A 21,549-nucleotide genomic window follows, 5' to 3' on the forward strand; every position below is an offset into this window, starting at 1 on the left:
GACCAGACATGATTGGTCTAGAAGTCTTTGGGATATTCTACCAGACATGATTGGTCTAGAAATCCTTGGGATATTCTATCAGACATATAGTGACAGATCTAAACTCTGATAAGTTGTGGTATGGAACTGTATCAGCACTCAGAAATCAGTTTTACACAGAAACATCTTACCTGCCATGGAATCATTCACCAATCAGTATGTTTTGACAGAAGGCCGTGCCAGATGCAGTATAACTCTGATCTTAGATCCAAATAGACACACTGTATACAGCGCCTTCAGAAAGTCTTCACACCCCTGGACTTTTTACACATGTTGTGTTACAGCCTGGATTTAAAATGGATTCAATGTCACTGGCCTACACACAATAATACCCCATAATGTCAAGGTGAATTTATGTTTGTAGAATTTTTTATGAGAAGCTGAAATGTCTTGAGTCAGTAAGTATTCAACCCCTTTATTATGGCCAGCCTAAATAAGTTCAGGAATAAAAATGTGCTTACCAAGTTGCATGGACTCAGTCTGTGTGCAATAATACTGTTTAGCATGTTTCTTGAATGACTACCTTATCTCTGTACCCCACACATACAGATAATTGTAAGGTCCCTCAGTCGAGCAGTGAATTTCAAACACAGATACAACCACAAAGACCAGAGAGGTTTTCCAATGCCTTGCAAAGAAGGGCACCTATTGGTAGATGGGTAAAATAAAAAAGCAGACATTGATTATCTCTTTGAGCAGGGTGAAGTTTTTAATTACACTTTGGATAGCATATCAATATACCAAGTCACTACAAAGATGCAGGTGTCCTTCCTAACTCAGTTGCAGGAGAGGAAGGAAATCGCTCAGGGATTTCACCATGTGGCCAATGGTGACTTTAAAACAGTTAGAGTTTAATGGCTGTGATAGAAAACTGAGGATGGATCAACAACATTGTAGTTACTCCACAATACTAACTTGAATGACAGAGTGAAAAGAAGGACGCCTCTACAGAATACAAATATTCTAAAACATGCATCCTTTTGTAAGGCACTAAAGTAATACTACAAAAAATATGTCAAAGAAATTAACACTTTGTATTCAGGACATAAAGTTATGTTTGGGGCACATCCAATACAACACATCACTGAGTACCACTCTCCATATTTTCAAGCATGGTGGTGACTGCATCATGTTATGGGTGTGCTTTTCATCATTAAGGACTGGGGAGGTTTTCAGGATAAAAAAGAACTGAATGGAGCTAAGCACAGACAAAATCCTAGAGGAAGACCTGGTTCAGTCTGCTTTCCAACAGACACTGGGAGATGAATTCACCTTTCAGCAGGACAAAAACTTAAAATACAAGGCCAAATATACACGGAACAAAAATATAAACGCAACATGCTACAATTTCAAAGATTCTACTGAGTTACAGGTCATAAGGAAATCAGTCAATTGAAATAAATTCATTAGACCCTAATCTATGGATTTCACATAACTTGAAATACAGATATGCATCTGTTGGCCACAGATACCTTAACAAAAAGGTATGTGCATGGATCAGAAAACCAGTCAGTATCTTTTTTTACCCTTATTTAACTAGGCAAGTCAGTTAAGGGCAAATTCTTATTTTCAATGACGGCCTAGGAACAGTGGGTTAACTGCCTGTTCATGGGCAGAACGACAGATTTGTACCTTGTCAGCTCGGCGATTTGAACTTGCAACCTTTCGGTAACTAGTCCAACACTCTAACCACTGGGCTACCCTGCCGCCCATTTGGTGTCACCCCCATTTGCCTCAAGCACCGCAACACATCTCCATCGCATAGAGTTGATAAGGCTGTTAATTGTGACCTGTGGAATGTTGTGCCACTCCTCTTCAATGGCTGTGTGCAGTTGCTGGATATTGGCAGGAACTGGAACACACTGTCATACACGTTGATACAGAGCATCCCAAACATGCTCAATTAATGACATGTCTGGTGAGTATGCAGGCCATGGAAGAACTGGGACATTTTCAGCTTCCAGGAATTGTGTTCAGATCCATGTGACATGGGCCCGTGCATTATCATACTGAAACATGAGGTGATGGCGGTGGATGAATGGATGAGTGGACAATGGGCCTCAGGATCTCATCACGGTATCTCTGCATTCAAATTGCCATCGATAAAATGCAGTTGTGTTCATTATCCATAGTTTATGCCTGCCCATACCATAACCCCGCCGCCACCATGGGGTACTCTGTTCATCAGCAAACCTCTCGTACACTCGACGCCATACACACTGTCTGCCATCTGCCCGGGACAGTTGAAACTGGGATTAATCCATGAAGAGCACACTTTTCCAGCGTGCCAGTGACAATTGAAGGTGAGCATTTTCCCACTGAAGATGGTTATGACGCCGAACACGCAGATGAGCTTCCCTGAGACAGTTTTTGACAGTTTGTGCAGAAATTCTTTGGTTGTGCAAACCCACAGTTTCATCAGCTGTCCAGCTGGCTGGTCTCAGACAATCCCGCTGGTGAAGAAGCTGGTTATGGAGGTCCTGGGCTACAGTGGTTACACGTAGTCTGCGGTTCTGAGGCTGGTTGGACGTACTGCCAAATTCTCTAAAACTACGTCGAAGGCAGCTTATGGTAGAAATTAACATTAAATTATCAGGCAACAGCTCTGGCGGACATTCTTGCCGTCAGCATGCCAATCGCACGCTCCCTTAAAACTTGAGACTTCTTGGCATTGTGCTGTGTGACAAAACTGCACATTTGTGTGGCCTTTTATTGTCCCCAGCACAAGGGGTACCTGTGTAATGGTCATGCTGTTTAATCAGCTTCTTGATTTGCCACACCTGTCAGGTGGATGGATTATCTTGGCAAAGGATAAATGCTCACTAATGGATGTCAACAAATTAGTGCACAACATTTGAGTGAAATAAGCTTTTTGTGTGTATGAAACATTTCTGGGATCTTTTATTTCAGCTCATTAAACATGGGTTCAACACTTATCTATTTTTGTTCAGTATACATTTGAGTGCTTACCAAGATGACATTGAATGTTCCGGTGTGGCCTAGTTACAGTTTTTACTTAAAACTACTTGAAAATCTATGGCAAGACCTTAAAATGGCAGTCTAGCAATGATCAACAACCAACTTGACAGAGCTTGAAGAATTAAAAAGCTCTTAGAGATTTACCCAGAAAGACACAGGTGTAATCGTTGCCAAAGGTGATTCTAACATGTATTGACTCAGGGGGTTGAATACTTATCTAATCACAATATATTAGTATTTTGTGTAGATCATTGACAAAAAAATGACAATTAAATCCATTTGAATCCCACTTTGTAAAACAACCAAATCTGGAAAGAGTCGAGAGGTACTTTCTATTAGACATTGATACATATAACAGGTTTGAATGATCTTCACAACATGCCTGATCTGCAGCATGGAGGAGCACAGGAACAGTCTTCTATGAGCTGATCTGGAGTAAGGTCTATACTTCCCAAAGTGACTGCTGTCTGCTGTTTCTGCTGGCTAATACTACAACATGTTGCTGATGTGTAACCACTTACAGTACTGTCTCCTTACTCTACAAACAAACCTTTTTCCCCCACCTTGTTTCACTTGGTTTAGCTTGACATTCAGACCAGATCTGGACCGGGCTACCTGAGACGGTACGACCAGATCTGGACCGGGCTACCTGAGACGGTACGACCAGATCTGGACCGGGCTACCTGAGACGGTACGACCAGATCTGGACCGGGCTACCTGAGACGGTACGACCAGATCTGGACCGGGCTACCTGAGACGGTACGACCAGATCTGGCTACCTGAGGGCTACGACCAGATCTGGACCGGGCTACCTGAGACGGTACGACCAGATCTGGACCGGGCTACCTGAGACGGTACGACCAGATCTGGACCGGGCTACCTGAGACGGTACGACCAGATCTGGACCGGGCTACCTGAGACGGTACGACCAGATCTGGACCGGGCTACCTGAGATGGTACAAGCAAGACTTTTAACTACACACAGTGGTCAATACAAGCAGGACTCTGTAACATCACACAGTGGTCAATAACTGGCCCGGGCACATTTTTTAGACCATTCCATTGGTCCTAAAGTGTCCCGGAGCACTGGGCGAGTTAAAACGAATTCACCCTCTCTCTGGTTCTGTTTTGGGGAACACCTGCCCCCCCCCCATCCTACTATGCAGGGAGCCTTGATTCACACTAAAACTAAAACCCTGGTATAGTTTTTTGGAATGAAGAAAATCCAACTGAAACCTCACATTACTATTTAATAAAGGTTCTTTGGTTTCTGTTTTTCAGTCTTGTTTTAATCTGTCTGCATTCTGTAATTCCTCAAACGGAACTTTTGTTGTAATGACTAGACAGTATGTTTCAACCTTGTAAGTTAGTACAGTATATAACCCTATTGTGCTCCCATATCATACAGTCAAAGAGTCCAACTGCTTCTGAGGTCTAATCATGTCTTTCTAATCCTAACCCTGGAATTGTTTAGCCCAGCCTGTGATGTCATGTTTCAGTTGGAATCTACTTGTGCCTCCATGTTGCCACCTGCTGTACAGACAACACAGTAGGAACAGCTTTCTGAATCTTGCCTGTGAAAGAATCTGTGGCCCTCCATTAGTGGTACAGTGACTCCCGGACGTCAGAGGAATTTCACCTTTACCTTCCCTGGGCTGGAAGATCAGCCGCCTCTGTCCATTTGATAAATAGTTCAATAAAAAACTTGAATAGCCACCAATAAATATTCAAATGAAACTTTGTGTAGTGTGAACACCACAGTGTGGAGTCCAAAGGTGTTAAGGAGCGCTGCCATCTCTCCCTGAGATGCTCATTGCTGTCAGCGTCCTACAGCGTGGAGACGTCAGCGTCCTACAGCGTGGAGACGTCAGCGTCCTACAGCGTGGAGACGTCAGTGTCCTACAGCGTGGAGACGTCAGCGTCCTACAGCGTAAAGACGTCAGCACAGCGTAGAGACAGTGACCATACATACATACCCCAACCAGAAGCCATGGATTACAGGCAACATCCACACTGAGCTAAAGGCTATAGCTGCCACTTTCAAGTAGCAGGACTCTAATCCTGAAGCTTATAAGAAATTCCAAAATCCCTGACGAACCATCAAACAGGCAAAGTGTAAATACAGGACTAAGATCGAACCGTACTACACCGGCTCTGACACTTGTCGGATGTGGCAGGGCTTGCAATCCATTACAGACTACAAAGAGAAGCACAGCCAAGAGCTGCCCAGTGACACGAGCCTACCAGATGAGCTAAACTACTTCTACGCTCTCTTCGAGACAAATAAAATCATTCTAAAATATTCGAAAGCCAGGTTAACAAACAGATCACCGTACCTTCTCCACTATGCAATCTGGTTTCCGAGCTGGTCAAGGGTGCACCTCAGCCACGCTCAAGGTCCTAAATGATATCATTATCACCAACGATAAAAGACAGTACAGTGCAGCCGTCTTCATCGACCTGGCCAAGGCTTTCGATTCTGTCAATCACCGCATTCTTATCGGCAGACTCAATAGCCTTGGTTTCTCAAATGACTGCCTCGCCTGGTTCACCAACTACTTCTCAGATAGAGTTCAGTGTGTCAAATCGGAGGGCCTGTTGTCCGGACCTCTGGCAGTCCCTACGGGGGTGCCACAGGGTTCAGTTCTTGGGTCGACTCTTTTTTTCTGTATATATCAATGATGTCGCTCTTGCTGCTGGTGAGACGACACCATTCTGTATACATCTGGCCCTTCTTTGGACACTGTGCTAACAAACCTCCAAACGAGCTTCAATGCCATACAACACTCCTTCCAAGGCCTCCAACTGCTTTTAAATGCAAGTAAAACTAAGTGCATGCTCTTCAACCGATTGCTGCTCGCACCCTCCCGCCCGACTAGCATCACTACTCCGGATGGTTCTGACTTAGAATATGTGGACAACTACACATACCTAGGTGTCTGGTTAGACTGTAAACTCTCCTTCCAGACTCACATTAAGAATCTCCAATCCAAAATGAAATCTAGAATCGGCTTCCTATTTCGCAACGAAGCCTCCTTATCTCATGCTGCCGAACATACCCTCGTAAAACTGACTATCCTGCCGATCATTGACTCCGGTCAAGTCATTTATAAAATAGCCTCCAAAACTCTACTCAGCAAACTGGATGCAGTCTATCACAGTGCCATCTGTTTGGTCACCAAATCCCCATTCACCACCCACCACTGCGACCTGTATGCTCTCGTTGGCTGGCCCTCACTACATATTTGTCGCCAAACCCACTGGCTCCAGGTCATCTATAAGTCTATGCTAGGTAAAGCTCCACCTTATCTCAGCCACTGGTCACCATAGCCACACCCACCCGTAGCACTCCAGCAGGTATATTTCACTGGTCATCCCCAAAGCCTATTCCTCCTTTGGCCGCCTTTCCTTCCAGTTCTCTGCTGCCAATGACTAGAGCGAATTTCAAAAATCACTGAAGCTGGAGTCTTACAACTCCCTCTCTAACTTTAAGCAACACCTGTCAGAGCAGCTTGCCGATCACTGTACCTGTACACAGCCAATCTGTAAATAGCACACCCAACTACCCCTATATTGTTATTTATCCTCTTGCTCTTTTGCACCCCAGTATCTACTTGCACATCATCATCTGCACATCTATCACTCCAGTATTAATGCTAAATTGTTTTTATTTTGCCTCTATGGCCTATTTATTGCCTTACCTCCCTACTCTTCTACATTTGCACACACTGTACATAGATTTTTCTATTGTGTTATTGACTGTATGTTTGTTTATGTGCAACTCTGTGTTGTTGTTTTTGTCGCACTGCTTTGCTTTATCTTGGCCAGGTCGCAGTTGTAAATGAGAACTTGTTCTCAACTAGCCTACCTGGTTAAATAAAGGTGGAAAAAAATAACATGCATGAGAGCACCAGCTGTTCCAGACGACTGTGTGATCACGCTCTCCGTAGCTGATCTGAGTAAAATCTTTAAACAGGTCAACTTTCACAAGGCCGCAGGGCCAGATGGATTGTCAAGACGTGTACTGCGAGCATGCGCTGACCGGCAAGTGTCTTCACTGACATTTTCAACCTCTCCCTGTCCGAGTCTGTAATACCAACATGTTTTAAGCAGACCACCATAGTCCCTGTGCCCAAGAACACTAAGGTAATCTGCCTAAATGTCTGTAGCCATGAAGTGCTTTTAAAGGCAACACCATTATCACTTCAACACCATTATCCCAGAAACCCTCGAGCCACTCCAATTTGAATACCGCCAACAGATCCACAGATGATGCAATCTCTATTGCACTCCACACTGCCCTTTCCCACCTGGACAAAAGGAACACCTATGTGAGAATGCTATTCATTGACTACAGCTCAGCGTTCAACACCATTGTGCCCTCATCAATAAGCTAAGGATCCTGGGACTAAACACCTCCCTCTGCAACTGGATCCTGGACTTCCTGACGGACCTGCCCCCAGGTGGTAAGGGTAGGTAACAACACATTTGCCATGCTGATCCTCAACACAAGGGCCCCTCATGGGTGCGTACTCAGTCCCCTCTTGTACTCCCTGTTCACTCATGACTGCATGGCCAGGCTTGACTCCAACACCATCATTAAGTTTGCCGATGACACAACAGTGGTAGGCCTGATCACCGACAACAACGAGACAGCCTATAGGGAGGAGGTCTGAGACCTGGCCGTGTGGTGGTAGGACAACAACCTCTCCCTCAACGTGATCAAGACAAGGCAGAAGGAGGACCGAGCACGCCCCCATTCTCATCGACGGGGCTGTCCACATTCCTTGGTGTCCACATCACCAACAAACTAACATGACAGCACACCAAGACAGTTGTGAAGAGGGCACGACAAAATCTATTCCCCCTCAGTAGACTGAAAAGATTTGTCATGGGTCCTCAGATCCTCAAAAGGTTCTACAGCTGCAAAATCGAGTTCATCCTGACTGGTTGCATCACTGCCTGGTATGGCAACTGCTCGGCCTCCGACCGCAAGGCACTTCAGAGGGTTGTGCATACGGCCCAGTACATCACTGGGGCCAAGCTTCCTGCCATCCAGGACCTCTATATCAGGCAGTGTCAGAGGAAGGCCCTAACAATTGTCAAAGACTCCAGCCACCCTGGTCGTAGACTGTTCTCTCTGCAACCGCACGGCAAGCGGTACCGGAGCGCCAAGTCTAGGTTCAAGAGGCTTCTTAAAAGCTTCTACCCCCAAGCCATAAGACTCCTGAACAGCTAATTAAAATGGCTACCCAAACTATTTGCACTGCCCCCCCCCCTTTTCACGTTGCTGGTACTCTGATATTATCTATGCATAGTCACTTGAATAACTCTACCTACATGAACATATTACCTCGACTAACCGGTGCACCCGCACATTGACTCTTTACCGGTACCACCTGTATATAGTCTCGCTATTGTTATTTTACTGATGCTCTTTAATTACTGGTTCCTGTTATTTCTTATTGTTATTCATATTTTTTAAACTGCGTTGTTGGTTAGGGTTTGTAAGTAAGCATTTCACTAAGGTCTACACCTGTTGTATTTGGCGCATACAATTTGATTTGAGACGTCAGTACAGCGTAGCGACGTCAGCAGCCTACAGTGTAGAAGTCTTTGATTTGAGTAGTCGGCACAGCGTGGAGACGCCGGCACAGCGTGGAGACGCCGGCACAGCGTGGAGACGCCGGCACAGCTTGGAGACGCCGGCACAGCTTGGAGACGCCGGCACAGAGTGGAGACAGACGCCGGCACAGAGTGGAGACAGACGCCGGCACAGAGTGGAGACAGACGCCGGCACAGAGTGGAGACGGTGTCGGTAGCCTACAGTGTAGAAGTCTTTACATGGAAACTGATGACTGTACATATTGCATTTATTGAGAATTATTTGGATTTTTTTTATACAACATTCAAGAGTAATCTACGCTTAATTGAAATGGTTGTTTTAAATTGATCCCTGGTATTGATCTCATTATATGAATAATAGGTTATTAATCATATGAATCCAGAATGTATTGGACCACAGACAAGAAAATAAAATGATTTGACAAGTCTCCCCTGTCAATGGGAAGGCAGAGAAACACACTATTAGTAACACATCTGATTGGCACAAATAGTCCATAGCACAAACTGTCAGGAAAATATCAAACGTGTTCCCTTCAAACAGGATACACAGCTAATTGAAATATTGGGGTCAAAACAAGTTAGGTTAACGCTACATAAACAAGGTCAAAAACTTGTACGGATGCAATTTTTTGATTATTTCAAAGTTGTCTGTTTTGTACTAGGGTTAAGGTAATTTAAAATATATATATTTAAAGGCAAGTCAATTAAGAACAAACATAGAGACAGAGACAACACTACATAGAGACACCACAACACTACATAGAGAGAGACACCACAACACTACATAGAGAGAGACAACACTACATAGAGACACCACAACACTACATAGAGAGAGACAACACTACATAGAGACACCACAACACTACATAGAGACAACACTACATAGAGACACCACAACACTACATAGAGAGAGACACCACAACACTACAGAGAGACACCACAACACTACATAGAGAGAGACAACACTACAGAGAGACAACACTACATAGAGACACCACAACACTACATAGAGAGAGACACCACAACACTACATAGAGAGAGACAACACTACATAGAGACAACACTACATAGAGACACCACAACACTACATAAAGACAACACTAAGAGACACCACAACACTACATAGAGAGACACTACACAACACTACATAGAGACACCACAACACTACATAGAGACAACACTACTAGAGAGAGACAACACTAGAGACAACACTACATAGAGACACCACAACACTACATAGAGAGAGAGACACCACAACACTACAGAGAGACACAACACTACATAGAGACACCACAACACTACATAGAGAGAGACAACACTACATAGAGACACCACAACACTACATAGAGACACCACAGACACCACAACACTACATAGAGACACCACAACACTACAGAGAGACACCACAACACTACAGAGAGACACCACACAACACTACATAGAGAGAGACACCACAACACTACATAGAGACACCACAACACTACATAGAGAGACACCACAACACTACATAGAGACACCACAACACTACATAGAGAGACACCACAACACTACATACAGAGAGAGAGAGACACCACAACACTACATAGAGAGAGACACCACAACACTACAGAGACACCACAACACTACATAGAGAGAGACACCACAACACTACATAGAGAGAGACAACACTACATAGAGACACCACAACACTACATAGAGACAACACTACAGAGAGACACCACAACACTACATAGAGAGAGACAACACTACATAGAGACAACACTACATAGAGACAACACTACAGAGAGACACCACAACACTACATAAAGAAAGACACCACAACACTACATAGAGAGAGACAACACTACATAGAGACACCACAACACTACAGAGAGACACCACAACACTACAGAGAGACACCACAACACTACATAGAGAGAGACAACACTACATAGAGACACCACAACACACTAGAGACAGACAACACTACAGAGAGACACCACAACACTACATAGAGAGAGACACCACAACACTACATAGAGAGAGACACCACAACACTACATAGAGATAGACAACACTACATAGAGAGAGACACCACAACACGACAAAGAGAGAGACACCACAACACTACATAAAGAGAGACACCACAACACTACAGAGAGAGACCACAACATGGCAGCAACACAGATCTAATCTAAGGTAGTGTTAGTTTGTTTTGTGGTGGTGGTGTTGTCCTCCTCTTCACTTGCCCAGAGCCTTGTCCAGGTTGGTCCTGATGGCATCCAGAAAGTCAGATGTGTTGACGTAATGTTCATTCAGCTTGCAGCTGCAAAATCACATGACAGGTTGGATTAGACACTTTAATGAACTAGGCAGGTGTGTACGACAACACTAAGGGCTCTATTCAAACTGATTGCGGGTTATAGGCATTGCGGCTTTTCAAGGCAATTTCCGATTGAGCCAACATATGCAATGTTTACCATGAATGGGTTTTTGGCAAACCTGGGAACATTGCCTTTAAAGCTGCATAAGGGGAAACAGTGCCACTGTTCACCCCAGCACATAGTTATTGTTTTCGTTTAGTAGATGAAATAGAGGAGAGACCAGCATTGTGGTAATGATGATGAAATAGAGGAGAGGAGAGACCAGGATTGTGGTAATGATGATGAAACGGAGGAGAGGAGAGACCAGCATAACCCTAACGGAGGAGCGACCTAACCCTAACAGAGGAGAGGAGAGACCTAACCCTAACGGAGGAGAGGAGAGACCTAACCCTAACGGAGGAGAGAGAGACATAACCCTAACGGAGGAGCGGAGAGACCTAACCTAATGGAGGAGAGGAGAGACCTAACCCTAATGGAGGAGAGGAGAGACCTAACCCTAACAGAGGAGAGGAGAGACCTAACCCTAATGGAGGAGAGGAGAGACCTGACCCTAATGGAGGAGAGGAGAGACCTAACCCTAACGGAGGAGAGGAGAGACCTAACCCTAACGGAGGAGAGGAGAGACCTAACCCTAATGGAGGAGAGGAGAGACATAACCCTAATGGAGGAGAGGAGAGACCTAACCCTAATGGAGGAGTGTCCTAACCCTAAAGGAGGAGAGGAGAGACCTAACCCTAACGGAGGAGAGGAGAGACCTAACCCTAAAGGAGGAGAGGAGAGACATAACCCTAACGGAGGAGAGACCTAACCCTAACGGAGGAGAGGAGAGACCTAACCCTAATGGAGGAGAGGAGAGACCTAACCCTAAAGGAGGAGAGGAGAGACATAACCCCAACGGAGGAGAGGAGAGACCTAACCCTAACGGAGGAGAAGAGAGACCTAACCCTAAAGGAGGAGAGGAGAGACATAACCCAAACGGAGGAGAGGAGAGACATAACCCTAACGGAGGAGAGGAGAGACCTAACCCTAAAGGAGGAGCGACCTAACCCTAACGGAGGAGAGACACGAGGAGGAGGAGCGACCTAACCCTAACGGAGGAGAGGAGAGACTTAACCCTAACGGAGGAGTGACCTAACCCTAACGGAGGAGAGGAGAGACCTAACCCTAACGGAGGAGAGCAGCGACCTAACCGTGACGGAGGAGCGACCTAACCGTGACGGAGGAGCGACCTAACCCTAACGGAGGAGAGACCTAACCCTAACGGAGGAGCGACCTAACCCTAACGGAGGAGAGACCTAACCCTAACGGAGGAGCGACCTAACCCTAACGGAGGAGCGACCTAACCCTAACGGAGGAGAGGATTGACCTAACCCTAACGGAGGCGAGGAGCGACCTAACCCTAACGGAGGAGAGGAGCGACCTAACCCTAACGGAGGAGAGGAGAGACCTAACCCTAACGGAGGAGAGACCTAACCCTAACGGAGGAGAGGAGCAGCGACCTAACCCTAACGGAGGAGAGGAGAGACCTAACCCTAACGGAGCGATCTAACCCTAACAGAGGAGAGGAGCGACCTAACCCTAACGGAGGAGAGGAGCGACCTAACCCTAACGGAGGAGAGGAGAGACCTAACCCTAACGGAGGAGCGACCTAACCCTAACGGAGGAGAGACCCAACCCTTAACGGAGCAGAGACCCAACCCTTAACGGAGCAGAGACCAAACCCTAACAGAGGAGAGACCTAACACTAACGGAGGAGAGACCTAACACTAACGGAGGAGAGACCTAACCCTAACGGAGGTGAGGAGCGACCTAACCCTAACGGAGGTGAGGAGCGACGTAACCCTAACGGAGGAGAGGAGCGACCTAACCCTAACGGAGGAGAGGAGCGACCTAACCCTAACGGAGGAGAGAAGCGACCTAACCCTAACGGAGTAAGAGGAGAGACCTAACCCTAACGGAGGAGAGGAGAGACCTAACCCTAACGGAGGAGCGACCTAACCCTAACAGAGGAGAGGAGAGACCTTACCCTAACAGAGGAGAGACCTAACCCTAACGGAGGAGAGGAGAGACCTAACCCTAACGGAGGAGAGGAGCGACCTAACCCTGAGGGAGGAGCGGCCTAACCCTAACGGAGCAGAGGAGAGACCTAACCCTAACGGAGGAGAGGAGAGACCTAACCCCAACGGAGGAGAGACCTAACCCTAACGGAGGAAAGGAGAGACCTAACCCTAACGGAGGAGAGGAGAGACCTAACCCTAACGGAGGAGAGGAGAGACCTAACCCCAACGGAGGAGAGGAGAGACATAACCCTAACGGAGGAGAGGAGAGACATAACCCCAACGGAGGAGAGGAGCGACCTAACCCTAACGGAGGAGAGGAGAGACCTAACCCTAACGGAGGAGAGGAGAGACCTAACCCTAACGGAGGAGAGGAGAGACCTAACCCTAACGGAGGAGAGGAGAGACCTAACCCTAACGGAGGAGAGGAGAGACATAACCCTAACGGAGGAGAGGAGCGACCTAACCCTAACGGAGGAGAGGAGAGACCTAACCCTAACGGAGGAGAGGAGAGACCTAACCCTAACGGAGGAGAGGAGAGACCTAACCCTAACGGAGGAGAGACCTAACCCTAACGGAGGAGAGGAGCGACCTAACCCTAACGGAGGAGAGGAGCGACCTAACCCTAACGGAGGAGAGGAGCGACCTAACCCTAACGGAGGAGAGGAGAGACCTAACCCTAACGGAGGAGAGGAGAGACCTAACCCTAACGGAGGAGAGGAGAGACCTAACCCTAACGGAGGAGAGGAGAGACCTAACCCTAACGGAGGAGAGGAGAGACCTAACCCTAACGGAGGAGAGGAGAGACCTAACCCTAACGGAGGAGAGGAGAGACCTAACCCTAACGGAGGAGAGGAGAGACCTAACCCCAACGGAGGAGAGACCTAACCCTAACGGAGGAGAGGAGAGACCTAACCCTAACGGAGGAGAGGAGAGACCTAACCCTAACAGAGGAGAGACCTAACCCTAACGGAGCAGAGGAGAGACCTAACCCTAACGGAGGAGAGGAGAGACCTAACCCTAACGGAGGAGAGGAGAGACCTAACCCTAACGGAGGAGAGGAGAGACCTAACCCTAACGGAGGAGAGGAGAGACCTAACCCTAACGGAGGAGAGGAGCGACCTAACCCTAACGGAGGAGAGGAGCGACCTAACCCTAACGGAGGAGAGGAGAGACCTAACCCTAACGGAGGAGAGGAGCGACCTAACCCTAACGGAGGAGAGGAGAGACCTAACCCTAACGGAGGAGAGGAGACCTAACCCTAACGGAGGAGAGGAGAGACCTAACCCTAACGGAGGAGAGGAGAGACCTAACCCTAACGGAGAGAGGAGAGACCTAAGAGGAGAGGAGAGACCTAACCCTAACGGAGGAGAGGAGAGACCTAACCCTAACGGAGGAGGAGAGACCTAACCCTAACGGAGGAGAGGAGAGACCTAACCCTAACGGAGGAGAGGAGAGACCTAACCCCAACGGAGGAGAGACCTAACCCTAACGGAGGAGAGGAGAGACCTAACCCTAACGGAGGAGAGGAGAGACCTAACCCTAACAGAGGAGAGACCTAACCCTAACGGAGCAGAAGAGAGACCTAACCCTAACGGAGGAGAGGAGAGACCTAACCCTAACAGAGGAGCGGAGAGACATAACCCTAACGGAGGAGAGGAGAGACCTAACCCTAACGGAGGAGAGACCTAACCCTAACGGAGGAGAGGAGAGACCTAACCCTAACGGAGGAGAGGATAGACCTAACCCTAACGGAGGAGAGGAGAGACCTAACCCTAACGGAGGACCAACCTAACCCTAACGGAGGAGAGGAGAGACATAACCCTAATGGAGGAGAGGAGAGACCTAACCCTAACGGAGGAGAGGAGAGACCTAACCCTAACGGAGGAGAGGAGAGACCTAACCCTAACGGAGGAGAGAGAGAGACCTAACGGAGGAGAGGAGAGACCTAACCCTAACGGAGGAGAGGAGAGACCTAACCCTAACGGAGGAGAGGAGAGACCTAACCCTAACGGAGGAGAGGAGAGACCTAACCCTAACGGAGGAGAGGAGAGACCTAACCTAACGGAGGAGAGGAGAGACCTAACCCTAACGGAGGAGAGGAGAGACCTAACCCTAACGGAGGAGAGGGAGACCTAACCCTAACGGAGGAGAGGAGAGACCTAACCCTAACGGAGGAGAGACCTAACCCTAACGGAGGAGAGGAGAGACCTAACCCTAACGGAGGAGAGGAGAGACCTAACCCTAACGGAGGAGAGGAGAGACCTAACCCCTAACGGAGGAGAGGAGAGACCTAACCCTAACGGAGGAGAGAGAGACCTAACCCTAACGGAGGAGAGGAGAGACCTAACCCTAACGGAGGAGAGGAGAGACCTAACCCTAACGGAGGGAGGAGACCCTAACGGAGAGACCTAACCCTAACGGAGGAGGAGAGACCTAACCCTAACGGAGGAGAGGAGGAGACCTAACCCTAACGGAGGAGAGGAGAGACCTAACCCTAACGGAGGAGAGACCTAACCCTAACGGAGGAGAGGAGAGACCTAACCCTAACGGAGGAGAGGAGAGACCCTAACCGGACGGAGGAGAGACCTAACCCTAACGGAGGAGAGACCTAACCCTAACGGAGGAGAGACCTAACCCTAACGGAGGAGAGACCTAACCCTAACGGAGGAGAGACCTAACCCTAACGGAGGAGACCTAACCCTAACGGAGGAGAGGAGACCTAACCCTAACGGAGGAGAGGAGAGACCTAACCCTAACGGAGGAGAGGAGAGACCTAACCCCCTAACGGAGGAGAGGAGAGACCTAACCCTAACGGAGGAGAGGAGAGACCTAACCCTAACGGGAGAGACCTAACCCTAACGGAGGAGAGCGACCTAACCCTAACGGAGGAGAGGAGAGACCTAACCCTAACGAAGGAGAGGAGCGACCTAACCCTAACGGAGGAGAGGAGAGACCTAACCCAAACGGAGGAGCGGAGCGACCTAACCCTAACGGAGGAGAGGAGAGACCTAACCCTAACGGAGGAGAGGAGCGACCTAACCCTAACGGAGGAGAGACCCAACCCTTAATGGAGCAGAGACCCAACCCTTAACGGAGCAGAGACCCAACCCTAACAGAGGAGAGACCTAACACTAACGGAGGAGAGACCTAACACTAACGGAGGAGAGACCTAACCCTAACGGAGGAGAGGAGCGACCTAACCCTAACGGAGGAGAGGAGCGACCTAACCCTAACGGAGGAGAGGAGAGACCTAACCCTAACGGAGGAGAGGAGAGACCTAACCCTAACGGAGGAGAGGAGCGACCTAACCCTAACGGAGGAGAGGAGAGACCTAACCCTAACGGAGGAGAGGAGAGACCTAACCCTAACGGAGGAGCGACCTAACCCTAACAGAGGAGAGGAGAGACCTTACCCTAACAGAGGAGAGACCTAACCCTAACGGAGGAGAGGAGAGACCTAACCCTAACGGAGGAGAGGAGAGACCTAACCCTAACGGAGGAGAGGAGCGACCTAACCCTAACGGAGGAGAGGAGAGACCTAACCCTAACGGAGGAGAGGAGCGACCTAACCGTGACGGAGGAGCGGCCTAACCCTAACGGAGGAGAGGAGAGACCTAACCCTAACGGAGGAGAGGAGAGACCTAACCCTAACGGAGGAGAGGAGAGACCTAACCCCAACGGAGGAGAGGAGAGACATAACCCTAACGGAGGAGAGGAGAGACATAACCCCAACGGAGGAGAGGAGCGACCTAACCCTAACGGAGGAGAGGAGAGACCTAACCCTAACGGAGGAGAGGAGAGACCTAACCCTAACGGAGGAGAGGAGAGACCTAACCCTAACGGAGGAGAGGAGAGACCTAACCCTAACGGAGGAGAGGAGAGACATAAACCTAACGGAGGAGAGGAGCGACCTAACCCTAACGGAGGAGAGGAGAGACCTAACCCTAACGGAGGAGAGGAGAGACCTAACCCTAACGGAGGAGAGGAGAGACCTAACCCTAACGGAGGAGAGGAGCGACCTAACCCTAACGGAGGAGAGGAGCGACCTAACCCTAACGGAGGAGAGGAGAGACCTAACCCTAACGGAGGAGAGGAGAGACCTAACCCTAACGGAGGAGAGGAGAGACCTAACCCTAACGGAGGAGAGGAGAGACCTAACCCTAACGGAGGAGAGGAGAGACCTAACCCCAACGGAGGAGAGACCTAACCCTAACAGAGGAGAGGAGAGACATAACCCTAACGGAGGAGAGGAGAGACCTAACCCTAACGGAGGAGAGGAGAGACCTAACCCTAACGGAGGAGAGGAGAGACCTAACCCCTAACGGAGAGAGAGACCTAACCCTAACGGAGGAGAGGAGAGACCTAACCCTAACGGAAGAGGAGAGACCTAACCCTAACGGAGGAGAGACCTAACCCTAACGGAGGAGAGGAGAGACCTAACCCTAACGGAGGAGAGGAGAGACCTAACCCTAACGGAGGGAGGAGAGACCTAACCCTAACGGAGGAGAGGAGAGACCTAACCCTAACGGGAGGAGAGGAGAGACCTAACCCTAACGGAGGAGAGGAGAGACCTAACCCTAACGGAGGAGAGGAGAGACCTAACCCTAACGGAGGAGAGGAGAGACCTAACCCTAACGGAGGAGAGGAGAGACCTAACCCTAACGGAGGAGAGGAGACCTAACCCTAACGGAGGAGAGAGGAGAGACCTAACCCTAACGGAGGAGAGAGAGACCTAACCCTAACGGAGGAGAGGAGAGACCTAACCCTAACGGAGGAGAGGAGAGACCTAACCCTAACGGAGGAGAGGAGAGACCTAACCCCTAACGGAGGAGAGACCTAACCCTAACGGAGGAGGAGAGACCTAACCCTAACGGAGGAGAGGAGAGACCTAACCCTAACGGAGGAGAGGAGAGACCTAACCCTAACGGGAGGAGAGACCTAACCCTAACGGAGGAGAGACCTAACCCTAACGGAGGAGAGGAGAGACCTAACCCTAACGGAGGAGAGGAGCGACGTAACCCTAACGGAGGAGAGGAGAGACCTAACCCTAACGGAGGAGAGGAGAGACCTAACCCTAACGGAGGAGAGGAGAGACCTAACCCTAACGGAGGAGAGGAGAGACCTAACCCTAACGGAGGAGAGGAGAGACCTAACCCTAACGGGAGGAGAGACCTAACCCTAACGGAGGAGAGGAGAGACCTAACCCTAACGGAGGAGAGGAGAGACCTAACCCTAACGGAGGAGAGGAGAGACCTAACCCTAACGGAGACCTAACCCTAACGGAGGAGAGGAGAGACCTAACCCTAACGGAGGAGAGGAGAGACCTAACCCTAACGGAGGAGAGGAGAGACCTAACCCTAACGGAGGAGAGGAGAGACCTAACCCTAACGGAGAGGAGAGACCTAACCCTAACGGAGGAGAGGAGAGACCTAACCCTAACGGAGGAGAGGAGAGACCTAACCCCTAACGGGAGGAGAGACCTAACCCTAACGGAGGAGAGACCTAACCCTAACGGAGGAGAGGAGAGACCTAACCCTAACGGAGAGAGAGGAGAGACCTAACCCTAACGGAGGAGAGGAGAGACCTAACCCTAACGGAGGAGAGGAGAGACCTAACCCTAACGGAGGAGAGGAGAGACCTAACCCTAACGGAGGAGAGGAGAGACCTAACCCTAACGGAGGAGAGGAGACCTAACCCTAACGGAGGAGAGACCCTAACCCTAACGGAGGAGAGACCTAACCCTAACGGAGGAGAGACCTAACCTAACGGAGAGAGACCTAACCCTAACGGAGGAGAGACCTAACCCTAACGGAGGAGAGAGACCTAACCCTAACGGAGGAGAGGAGAGACCTAACCCTAACGGAGGAGAGGAGACCTAACCCTAACGGAGGAGAGGAGAGACCTAACCCTAACGGAGGAGAGGAGAGACCTAACCCTAACGGAGAGAGAGGAGACCTAACCCTAACGGACGGAGGAGCGACCTAACCTAACGGAGGGAGGAGAGACCTAACCCTAACGGAGGAGAGGAGAGACCTAACCCTAACGGAGGAGAGGAGAGACCTAACCCTAACGGAGGAGAGGAGAGACCTAACCCTAACGGAGGAGAGAGACCTAACCCTAACGGAGGAGAGGAGAGACCTAACCCTAACGGAGGAGAGGAGAGACCTAACCCTAACGGAGGAGAGGAGAGACCTAACCCCAACGGAGGAGAGGAGAGACCTAACCCTAACGGAGGAGAGGAGAGACCTAACCCTAACGGAGGAGAGGAGAGACCTAACCCTAACGGAGGAGAGGAGAGACCTAACCCTAACGGAGGAGAGACCTAACCCTAACGGAGGAGAGGAGAGACCTAACCCTAACGGAGGGAGGAGAGACCTAACCCTAACGGAGGAGAGGAGAGACCTAACCCTAACGGAGGAGAGGAGACCTAAGGGAGGAGACCTAACCCTAACGGAGGAGAGGAGAGACCTAACCCTAACGGAGGAGAGGAGAGACCTAACCCTAACGGAGGAGAGGAGAGACCTAACCCTAACGGAGGAGAGGAGAGACCTAACCCTAACGGAGGAGAGGAGAGACCTAACCCTAACGGAGGAGAGGAGAGACCTAACCCTAACGGAGGAGAGGAGAGACCTAACCCTAACGGAGGAGAGGAGAGACCTAACCCTAACGGAGGAGAGGAGAGACCTAACCCTAACGGAGGAGAGGAGAGACCTAACCCTAACGGAGGAGAGGAGAGACCTAACCCTAACGGAGGAGAGGAGAGACCTAACCCTAACGGAGGAGAGGAGAGACCTAACCCTAACGGAGGAGAGGACGGAGACCTAACCCCTAACGGAGGAGAGGAGAGACCTAACCCTAACGGAGGAGAGGAGAGACCTAACCCTAACGGAGGAGAGGAGAGACCTAACCCTAACGGAGGAGAGGAGAGACCTAACCCTAACGGAGGAGAGGAGAGACCTAACCCTAACGCAGAGGAGAGACCTAACCCCTAACGGAGGAGAGACCTAACCCTAACGGAGGAGAGGAGAGACCTAACCCTAACGGAGGAGAGGAGAGACCTAACCCTAACGGAGGAGAGGAGAGACCTAACCCTAACGGAGGAGAGGAGAGACCTAACCCTAACGGGAGGAGAGACCTAACCCTAACGGAGGAGAGGAGAGACCTAACCCTAACGGAGGAGAGGAGAGACCTAACCCTAACGGAGGAGAGGAGAGACCTAACCCTAACGGAGGAGAGGAGAGACCTAACCCTAACGGAGGAGAGGAGAGACCTAACCCTAACGGAGGAGCGGAGAGACTAACCCTAACGGAGGAGAGGAGAGACCTACCCCTAACGGAGGAGAGACCTAACCCTAACGGAGGAGAGGAGAGACCTAACCCTAACGGAGGAGAGGAGAGACCTAACCCTAACGGAGGAGAGGAGAGACCTAACCCTAACGGAGGAGAGGAGAGACCTAACCCTAACGGAGGAGAGGAGAGACCTAACCCTAACGGAGGAGAGGAGAGACCTAACCCTAACGGAGGAGAGGAGAGACCTAACCCTAACGGAGGAGAGGAGAGACCTAACCCTAACGGAGGAGAGGAGAGACCTAACCCTAACGGAGGAGAGGAGAGACCTAACCCCTAACGGAGGGAGGGAGACCTAACCCTAACGGAGGAGAGACCTAACCCTAACGGAGGAGAGGAGAGACCTAACCCTAACGGAGGAGAGGAGAGACCTAACCCTAACGGAGGAGAGGAGAGACCTAACCCTAACGGAGGAGAGGAGAGACCTAACGAGAGAGCGACCTAACCCTAACGGAGGAGAGGAGAGACCTAACCCTAACGGAGGAGAGACCCTAACCCTAACGGAGGAGAGACCTAACCCTAACGGAGGAGAGACCTAACCCTAACGGAGGAGAGCGACCTAACCCTAACGGAGGAGAGGAGAGACCTAACCCTAACGGAGGAGAGGAGAGACCTAACCCTAACGGAGAGAGGAGAGACCTAACCCTAACGGAGGAGAGGAGAGACCTAACCCTAACGGAGGAGAGGAGAGACCTAACCCTAACGGAGGAGAGGAGAGACCTAACCCTAACGGAGAGAGGAGAGACCTAACCCCTAACGGAGGAGAGAGACCTAACCCTAACGGAGGAGAGGAGAGACCTAACCCTAACGGAGGAGAGGAGAGACCTAACCCTAACGGAGGAGGAGAGACCTAACCCTAACGGAGGAGAGGAGAGACCTAACCCTAACGGAGGAGAGGAGAGACCTAACCCTAACGGAGGAGAGGAGAGACCTAACCCTAACGGAGGAGAGGAGAGACCTAACCCTAACGGAGGACGGAGAGGAGAGACCTAACCCTAACGGAGGAGAGGAGAGACCTAACCCTAACGGAGGAGAGGAGAGACCTAACCCTAACGGAGGAGAGGAGAGACCTAACCCTAACGGAGGAGAGGAGAGACCTAACCCTAACGGAGGAGAGGAGAGACCTAACCCTAACGGA

The 21,549-nt window shown here is 49.7% G+C and overlaps 1 protein-coding gene across 1 annotated transcript in view; it reads right to left on the bottom strand.

The window, feature by feature from the left end:
• Nucleotides 1–10,721: 10,721 nt before the first annotated feature.
• The window catches only part of LOC112240973 (isocitrate dehydrogenase [NADP], mitochondrial), a 105,382-nt gene continuing 94,554 nt past the window's right edge, over nucleotides 10,722–21,549 (bottom strand). The window contains exon 9 of the mRNA XM_042317518.1: nucleotides 10,722–10,948. Coding sequence (XP_042173452.1) covers nucleotides 10,864–10,948 — 85 coding nt within the window. The 3' untranslated portion in view covers nucleotides 10,722–10,863. The remainder of the gene's footprint in view (nucleotides 10,949–21,549) is intronic.

Source organism: Oncorhynchus tshawytscha, unplaced genomic scaffold, assembly GCF_018296145.1.
Source record: "Oncorhynchus tshawytscha isolate Ot180627B unplaced genomic scaffold, Otsh_v2.0 Un_scaffold_6196_pilon_pilon, whole genome shotgun sequence".
Classification (NCBI taxonomy): domain Eukaryota; kingdom Metazoa; phylum Chordata; class Actinopteri; order Salmoniformes; family Salmonidae; genus Oncorhynchus; species Oncorhynchus tshawytscha.